Raw genomic sequence first — 9,399 nt, 5'->3', positions numbered from 1 at the left:
TTAAGGATCTTAATTCATTGCCAAACCACAGCCAGGAAAGACTGCTAATTTCTACTCCCAGCAGCAGGGACTTCTCGTTTCAGATACCACCATGGATTAAAGGACCTCCCAATGCTCTATCCTTTTCAGATTACTGGACTCTGCCCGTTTGTTTCTTTGTTTTTGAGATGGAGTCTCGCTTTGTCACCCAGTCTGGAGTGCAATGGCCCCATCTCCGCTCACTGCAGCCTCCACCTCCGGGGTTCAAGCTATTCTCCTGTCTCAGCCTACCTAGTAGCTGGGATTACAGGCATGTGCTACCATGCACGGCTAAATTTTGTATTTTTAGTAGAGATGGGGTTTTGCCACGTTGACCAGGCTGGTCTTGAACTCCTGACCTCAAGTGATCTGCCTGCCTTGCCTCCCAAAGTGCCGGGATTACAGTCGTATGCCACCAGGCCAGGCTGACCTGTTATTTGTAAGGGGTGGGTGGGGACCTTTTATTTACTGAAACATATCCTGTATTCATTGGAACATGTTATCAAGCCTGCCCCTCTGGGCGGAGGCTAGGGCAGGGAGGGCACAGCTCCTAAGGCCACCTGGTCTTTCAACTCCTCCCAGCTGGGACACTGCACCGGGAGGCAGCACGGATTCCTGTGTCATCAAGGTGCCTGGGTCTTGGCTTATGGCTGAGGTTGGGGCCTTGGGAAGGGTTTGGATTCCAAGTCCCTTGGCTGCAAGGATGCCCCCAAGAGCGAGGAGGGCCAAGATTAAGATTCGACTTCCTTCACTAGGGCCTTTGTCCTCCCAGGAGCTCCCAGGTTCTCTGGCGATTGGGGGTGTGGGGAAGGGTTACAACGTTCATTTGTGGTCAGTTAGATGAGAAGTGACTCTGCCAGCGTGCTTTGACATCCTCGGCTAAAAGGTGCGCCTCTTAGAGCCCCAGTCCACCTGGGCCCTCCTGCCCTGCCCTCGGCCAGCGCCCCTCCCCGAGACATGGCCCCTCGGTCGGGGGTGGGGAGAGGGAGCTGGGGGCAAAACCTGCTCCTTCCTTCCTTCTCCCATTTCCCTGGCTCCCGCCGGCCACCCTGGGACCGCAGCCACGTCTGAAAGCGCCTCACCAGGCAGCGCTGAAGATTGCGGGGCAGCGCCGAGGGTTGCCGGCCGGCACCCGGGGAGTAGAGGGCGCGGGCCGCAGTGCCGGGCTCCGGAGGGAGCTCTGCGCCGGGTCCTTCCCTGTGGTAGCCCGAGGACACCCCCATCCTCAACATCCCATTCTGGGACTTCTGCCCTGTTCCCAGATTAGCTCTGCCTCTAGTCTCCAGGAGCTTCCAGTGGCTTGGTCACCCCCGACTCTTCGTCCATGCCTCTTAGAGCCCCTTTCCCGGCCTCACTGGATGTCCCTTAATAGTCTTGGGACCTTAAGGAGCAAGTCAGCCCCTGCGGAACCTCCCAGTGAAGAGAAAGAGCTGGCTTTGCGGTGGAACTTGGAAGAGACGACGTCTGGGAGCTTTTGCTGAGCCCAGGGAGAGAGGCGTCCCTCTGGCTGCTGCTCCAGCTCGGGCAGACACGCCAAGCTTTGAGGTACTTTGGTTCTTCATTCTGCACGGGAGGTGTCCCCACACTCGGTTGGGCTGGGGGCCGGGCCACTGGCCCAGCTGTGACGCTCCTCTGTCCTGCACCAGAGACCTGGGTTGGCGGAAGAGCTGGGGGTGGCTTTTCCATCAGCAACGTGGAAAATTCATCTCCCCTGCTAGCGCTGGTTTGGAAGTGTCTTGCTGGGGCTTCGGCTGCACGCGGGAATCCTCACTGCGCAGGGCAGGGGTCGGGGTGCGGGTTCTTATTCCATACTTGGGTCTCAAAGGGTGTGGCTTTCAAAAGCTCTCCATGAAATTCTTGAGAAAAAATAGCTTGGTGAGTTAATTTGGAACCAGACTCAGGGGAAGTGGAGTCGTGCCTCACTGCCTCTAGGGGCTTGATGTTAGGCTTTAGGAAAGGCCCTCTGGGCCCCAGGACAGTACAGGTGCCTAGGAAATGTTTTTTTTTGTTTGTTTGTTTGTTTGTTTCGAGACGAGTCTCACTCTGTCACCCAGGCTGAAGTGCAGTGGCCTGATCTAGGCTCACTGCAGCCTGTCTCCTGGGCTCAGGTGATTTCCTGCCTCAGCCTCTGGAGTAGGTGGGATTATAGACGCCCGCCACCACACCCAGCTAATTTTTGTATTTTTACTAGAGACGGTGTTTCACCATGTTGGCCAGGCTGTCCAATTCCTGACCTCAGGTGATCTGCCCCGCTGAGGCTCCCAAAGTGCTGGGATCACAGGCGTGAGCCATGGCACTGGGCCCAAATTTTTGTTTTTGTTTTTGTTTTTTCAGATGGGGTCTCACTCTGTCACAGAGCCTGGAATGCAATTGCGCCATCTCGGCTCACTGTAATCTCCACCTCCTGGGTTCAAGTGATTCTCCTGCCTCAGCCTCCCGAGTAGCTGGGATTATAGGCATGAGCCACTATGCCCAGCTAATTTTAGAGATGGGGTTTCACCATGTTGGCCAGGCTGGTCTTGAACTCCTGACCTCAGGTGATCTACCCATCTTGGCCTCCCAAAACACTGGGATTACAGGCATGAGTCACCGCACCTGGCCTAATTTTTTTTTTTTTTTTTTTTTTTTGAGATGGAGTTTTGCTCTTGTTGCCCAGGCTAGAGTGCAATGGCACAATCTCAGCCACTGTAACCTCTGTCTCCTGGGTTCAAGCTACTCTCCTGCCTCAGCCTCCAAGTAGCTGGGATTACAGGCACCTGCCACCAGACCTGGCCTAATTTTTGTATTTTTAGTAGAGATAGGTTTTGCCTTGTTGGCCAGGCTGGTCTTGAACTCCTGGCGTCTGGTGACCACCCACCTAGGCCTCCCAAAGTGCTGAGATTACAGGCGTAAGCCACTGTGTCCAACGTCTAGCAAATGCAAATGTTGACTTCCTTTCTCTCCCCTTTTACACAGAGGCAAGGCAGTCAAGAATTGCATTTTGGCCGGGCGCTATGGCTCACGCCTGTAATCCCAACACTTTGGGAGGCCAAGGCTGCGATGCCCTCATCTCTACTTTTTTAATTTCGTGTGACCTGTTTGTATTATTTTTCTAAAAATTAAACATGTAATAAATATGTGCCCCCAGAAAAGAATCAAAAAAGGGAAGAATTTAGAGGGGAAGGGGACAGTCCTTCCAGGATGGAAGAGTTCACTGGACAAAGGCTTAGGAGTGTGACCCACCACAGGGCCCTGTACTGGGAGTCTGGCTCTTGGACTTAAGCCCCTGCCCTGCCTCTTTCTTACTGAGTATTCATGTCTCTGAGCCCCACTGCTTCAATTAAAACAGACAGGGATAGTTATTTCTACTTCCAAGGGACTTGGGAGGATAACATTCAATCACGAAGATGAAAGTGCATATCACAGGGCCTGCCTGACTGGTTCTCCCTAACTTTGCACCCTTGGCCAATTGTCCACTGTGCTGAATGTAAGGCTCCTTATCAGAAAGCTCCCAGTGAGGAACTGGTCTTCTGGAGACTCTGTGTGGAATAGAGTGATTCAACCACCTTAAGAAGACCTCTGCCTTTCCTGGAACACAGGTAACAAACACCTTAGCTTGGGATCAAGATCCTCCCTACCCAGGGAAGGGCTGGGCTGGCCAGGACAACTGTGTTTGGGCCAGAGCAGCAGGGTCCTGCACTCTGCAGGGGGCAATCACAGGTGGGAGAGGCCCACAGCCTGGGATCAGAAGTGCCAGGAGCTTCGGAACAGGAGTCCTGGAGTCCCAGCTTTCTTGCTGTCTCTCTAAGCCTTGAGTCTTTCACCTGAAAAATTGACATCATCATGCCCACCTCAGGGCCCATTGAGTTAAGTTATCCAGTGGACTCGAAGCACCTAGCACTTGTGATCATTGAAGTCAGCAAATATGAGTTCCCTTCCTTTCTGGCACTCTGTTGGCAAGGGAGCTCACCATCCATCAGCCAGCACTGGAAAAAGTACAGTCGCACTTGTAGCGGAGGTGGGGGGCTACTCTCCTCATCTTCCAGGTTTTCCAGGAGTGAGTGTGGGGATCCAGAAGGCAGCTCGGGAGTCAGCAGGTGACAGAGGTGTTGGGCATCCTCCGCTCACTCCTGTCCCCGCATTGAGGGGAAGGAGCAGAGGTGAGATCTGCTCACAAGTTAGACCCTGGCTTCTCTCAGTGGGCAATGTGGACAGGGGAAGGGGGCAGGCAAGGAGCAAAGGATGCAGGAGCAAGGAGAAAACTTCCAGGCTCCTCCCTTCCAAAGTCACCCAGCCTTGAGATCATTGCAGATGCAACAGGTGCAAAGAGAAGAACACTTTGGGACCTTGGAATGCGGGAGGCTGGCTCAGTGTTCCTTCCACCCTGTGAGAAATGCGTGACATTCTTAAGGTCCACTAAAGGCTCAGGGTGGTTGGACGCCAGAGGATAGCCTGGGAGATACAGGGATTGGAAGGGTAGGTGGCCTGTGGGTGTCTCCTCTGTGGGGAGACTCACCAGGTGGAGGGGGTTCTTCCTCTCCAGATGTAGCTCAGCACAGGGACAGTAACAGTAACAGGGGCATGTGTGTAAGGAATGCTTCCCCAGGCCCTCCCCTCATAGGTGTTTGCAGCAGCATCCATCACAACAGCTCTAAGAGGTTAAATGTTTCAAATCCCATTCTACAGAGGTGGAAATTGAGCCTCAGAGAAGTTAAGTCACTTGCCCCAGGTCTCATAGCTCCCCACTGGCAGTGCTGGGATTTGGAGCCAGCTCTCTCGCTTCCATCCATCAGGAGACCCCACCAGTTCCCAGCCATTTGGAGAAATGCCCTACTCAGACTTATTCAACCTCAGCAAGCCTGGTGGTGCTGTGACATCCGCCTAAGCCCTCATCAAGCCCTTTAGCTCCACAACCCAAAAGGGTCTCTCTACGAGTTATCCTGAAGCAAAAGGCAGGCAGGACAGCTCTGCTCCCACCCTGAGGAGCTTTCAACGTACGGGGCTGTCTCTCTGTGTAGGGCTCTGATCTCCTCTCCTTCCTGCTTTGCCAGATGTCGAGACATCTCCCATGGATTTGTGATCAGCGTTGCAGCTCTCCCAGCAGCCCTGGACGGTGGTGAGTCCCCTCAGCTGGCCGGGACAGTACTCTCCTCTCACCTCTCTGCTTCTCGGGCTCCATCCCAGCTCCCCATCAACTGATCTTCTTGCAAACCCACAGGGCTCCAGGACACCCTCCTTCTGGAGCCCATGCTGCCTACAGCACTTCACTCCCCACCAGTGATGACAACAGTTGCTGTTCTTTGTCCACTTTATTTACTTGTTTATTTTTAATGACAAAAGTTTTTTGTTGTTGTTGTTTGTTTTTGTTTTTGTTTTGAAACGGAGTCTCACTCTGTCACTCAGGCTGCAGTGCAGTGGCGCAATCTCAGCTCACTGCCACCTCTGCCTCCCAGGTTCACGCCATTCTCCTGCCTCAGCCTCCCGAGTAGCTGGGACTACAGGTGCCCACCACCACGCCTGGCTAATTTTTTGTATTTTTAGTAGAGATGGGGTCTCACTGTGTTAGCCAGGATGGTCTCGATCTCCTGACCTCGTGATCCGCCTGCCTCGGCCTCCCATAGTGCTGGGATTACAGGCGTGAGCCACTGCGCCTGGCCGACAAAAGTTTTATACCTGCCTGTTAGAAAAATTATATAATGCAGAAGCACACCATGTAAAAGGTGCAATCCTCAGTTATGGGCATGACTGCGTGTTCCCTTCCCCCATCTTCATTATAATAACACCCCAATCCCCCCAGATCCTGTGAGCCAGGTACCAGAATTATCCCTCTTTCACACACGGGTAAAGTGATCCGTCACAGAGAGATTTAAGTGATCTTCATAAGCAAGATCATAGGCTAGGAAGTGGCAGAGCCAGGATTCAACCTCGGCGAGCCTGGTGGTGCTCTGACATCCACCGAAGCCACCATCAAGCCCTTTTAGCTCCACAACCTAAAAGGGTCTCTCTAAGAGGTATCCTGAAGCAAAAGACAGGAGTTCTCTTTGAAACATAGTATTTCTCTCTACAGATAGATAGCCTGTAGGTATGTAAGTAGGTGGGTGGGTGGGTAGGTAGACAGTTTGATGATATCCCACATTATTCTGCAACTGGACTTCTGCTGTGAGCACAGACTATATTCTGGCCTATGTCTTAACTCCGTATTCCTGGGAAAGTGCTCGACTGAGACCTTGGGAGTCTTGGGAAGACCAATGGGTAGGGTAGCCGCATCCGAGGGCTGATCCCTGAGGGCACTGGGCAGTAATTGGGGCGTGGGATGGGCATGAGGGCCCAGGTACCTAAAGTTGCCCACTCCACCCGAAGGCCCCCAGCCGCCCGCATGTGGCTGCCACGGTTCTCCAGCAAGACAGTGACAGTGCTCCTCCTGGCACAGACCACCTGCCTCCTGCTCTTCATCGTCTCCCGGCCAGGGCCCTCATCCCCAGCCAGCGGCGAGGATCGTGTGCACGTGCTGGTGCTGTCCTCGTGGCGCTCGGGCTCATCCTTCTTGGGCCAGCTCTTCAGCCAGCACCCCGACGTCTTCTACCTGATGGAGCCCGCGTGGCATGTGTGGACCACCCTGTCGCAGGGCAGCGCCGCAACGCTGCACATGGCCGTGCGCGACCTGATGCGCTCTATCTTTTTGTGCGACATGGACGTGTTTGATGCCTACATGCCACAGAGCCGAAACCTGTCCGCCTTTTTCAACTGGGCAACGAGCCGCGCGCTGTGCTCGCCGCCCGCCTGCAGCGCCTTTCCCCGAGGCACCATCAGCAAGCAGGACGTATGCAAGACACTGTGCACGCGGCAGCCCTTCAGCCTGGCCCGGGAGGCCTGCCGCTCCTACAGCCATGTGGTGCTCAAGGAGGTGCGCTTCTTCAACCTGCAGGTGCTCTACCCGCTGCTCAGCGACCCCGCGCTCAACCTGCGCATCGTGCACTTGGTGCGCGACCCGCGGGCCGTGCTGCGCTCCCGGGAGGCGGCGGGCCCGATACTGGCACGCGACAACGGCATCGTGCTGGGCACCAACGGCAAGTGGGTGGAGGCCGACCCTCACCTGCGCCTGATTCGCGAGGTGTGCCGCAGCCACGTGCGCATCGCCGAGGCCGCCACACTCAAGCCGCCACCCTTCCTGCGCGGCCGCTACCGCCTGGTGCGCTTCGAGGACCTGGCGCGGGAGCCGCTGGCAGAGATCCGCGCACTCTACGCCTTCACCGGCCTGACCCTCACGCCACTGCTCGAGGCCTGGATCCACAACATCACCCACGGGTCGGGGATCGGCAAGCCAAACGAGGCCTTCCATACTTCGTCTAGGAATGCACGCAACGTCTCCCAGGCCTGGCGCCACGCGTTGCCCTTCACTAAGGTCCTGCGCGTGCAGACGGTGTGCGCCGGCGCGCTGCAGCTGCTGGGCTACCGGCCTGTGTACTCTGCGGACCAGCAGCGTGACCTCACCCTGGATCTGGTGCTGCCACGAGGCCCAGACCACTTCAGCTGGGCATCGCCTGACTGAGAACTCTGGGCGTTAGAGCAGGCCCCGAACTGTGGTCGCCAGGCCCAGGAGGCGACTGCATGGTGGAGAGGGAGCTGGGGCGCATGGGGAAGCAGGTCCCTACTATCAACCGGGAGTTTGGGGTCCTCCCCTGAAGTAGGCAAGGACTGCACCTTTCTTTCTCTCCTGATTCTCGGTTTTCCTTTGAGTCTTCTGGAGCTGCCTTCTCATCAGGTGCACTCTTCATGGAAAGCAACTCTTGCCCCTACCTCTTCTGGGCGCAGGGAGTAAGTTACTGCTAAATTAAATTAAATGTGTGCCAGGCAGGGTGCGGTGGCTCATGCCTGTAATCCCAGCATTTTGAGAGGCTGAGGCGGGTGGATCACCTGAGGTCAGGAGTTCGAAACCAGCCTGGCCAACATAGTGAAACCCCCTCTCTACTAAAAATGCAAAAATTAGTCCGGCGTGGTGGCACACTCCTATAATCCCAGCTACTTAGGAGGCTGAGGTGGGAGAATCACTTGGACTCCAGAGGTGGAGGTTGCAGTAAGTTGAGATCATGCCACTGCACCCCAGCTTGGGTGGCAGAGCAAGACTCTATCAAAAAAATAAGTAATAAATTTGTTCAAAAGTCCTGCAATCTAGTGAACTGTAACCTCATTTTTTCTCTCTTTTTTCTTTAATTGCATGATTCCATTTATTTAAAGCAGAAAAACTAGTCTATGGTGATAGAGGTCAGAATAGGGGATACTTTGTAGGGAGGATTTGACTGGGATGTAACCTTATTTATTATGTAAACAAACTACAACTTGACCAGGCAGTATATTCTTGTAAGAAGAAAGGAGTCTTCTCCAATCATAGCAGTCAGCCTTCAGCCAGGGGCAGACTGCAGACTGACCAGATGTGTCCAAATTAGACACAGGTTGAGCTGTAACCAATCAGCCTATATCCAATGCCACTTCCTTTTTCTGTTTATAAACGCTGCTTGCCCACTGTTGCTGGGTGGAGGTCTCTGAAACCTCTCTAATATAGATCTCTCATTTAATGGGGAGGGTTTGGCCTTTAATCACCATCATCCCTGGAACAAAGACTGACCAATTGGACTCAAATGCTATTGAACTATCTTTATTGCATGGACTTTGAGTTATTTGATTTTGACTAGTTGTTTGTTGAAACTCCTGATAAGGAGTGTACTTCAGTTTCTTGGCAAAGTCCACTCATAGCCATCATAATAGTCTCCCTGGTCAGGCACAGTGACTCACACCTGTAATCCCAGCACTTTAGGAGGCCAAGGCAGGCAGATCGCTTGAGCTCAGAAGTTCGAGAACAGCCTGGCCAACATAGTGAAACCCTGTCTCTATTAAAAATACAAAAAATAGCCGGTGTGGTTGTGCATGCCTGTAATCCCAGCTACTCAGGAGGTTGAGGCAGGAGAATCTCTTGAATCCAGGAGGTGGAGGTTGCAGTGAGCCAAGATTGCACCACTGCACTCCAGCCAGGGTGACAGAGCAAGACTCCATCTTAAATAACAATAATAGGCCAGGCACAGTGGCTCAAGCCTGTAATCCCGGCACTTTGGAAGGCCAAGGCGGGTGGATCACTTGAGGTCAGGAGTTCAAGACCAGTCTAGCCAACATGGTGAAACCCTGTCTCTACTAAAATACAAAAATTAGCCAGTGTGGTTGTGCATGCCTGTAATCCCAGCTACTCAAGAGGTTGAGGCAGGAGAATCGCTTGAACCTGGGAGGTGGAGGTTGCAGTGAGCCAAGATTGCGCCACTGTACTCCAGCCTGGGTAACAGAGCGAGATTCCCTCTCAAAAATAATAATAATAATAATAATAAAATAACAATAATAATAGTCTCTCTGATGTGT

At 53.7% G+C, this 9,399-nt stretch overlaps 1 protein-coding gene across 1 annotated transcript; it reads left to right on the top strand.

The window, feature by feature from the left end:
• Positions 1-37: 37 nt before the first annotated feature.
• Positions 38-8,910, top strand: CHST5 (carbohydrate sulfotransferase 5). The gene is made up of 4 exons (XM_055366592.2): positions 38-1,563; positions 3,490-3,596; positions 5,049-5,113; positions 6,358-8,910. The coding sequence occupies exons 3-4, from the start codon at positions 5,049-5,051 to the stop codon at positions 7,544-7,546; spliced, it is 1,254 nt and encodes a 417-aa protein (XP_055222567.1). The 5' UTR covers positions 38-1,563; positions 3,490-3,596; the 3' UTR covers positions 7,547-8,910.
• Positions 8,911-9,399: the final 489 nt, after the last annotated feature.

The sequence above is a fragment of the Gorilla gorilla genome, chromosome 18 (assembly GCF_029281585.2).
Source record: "Gorilla gorilla gorilla isolate KB3781 chromosome 18, NHGRI_mGorGor1-v2.1_pri, whole genome shotgun sequence".
Classification (NCBI taxonomy): Eukaryota; Metazoa; Chordata; class Mammalia; order Primates; family Hominidae; genus Gorilla; species Gorilla gorilla.
The sequence above is the reverse complement of the archived record's forward strand: the minus strand, read 5'-3'. Positions and strand labels throughout refer to the sequence as shown.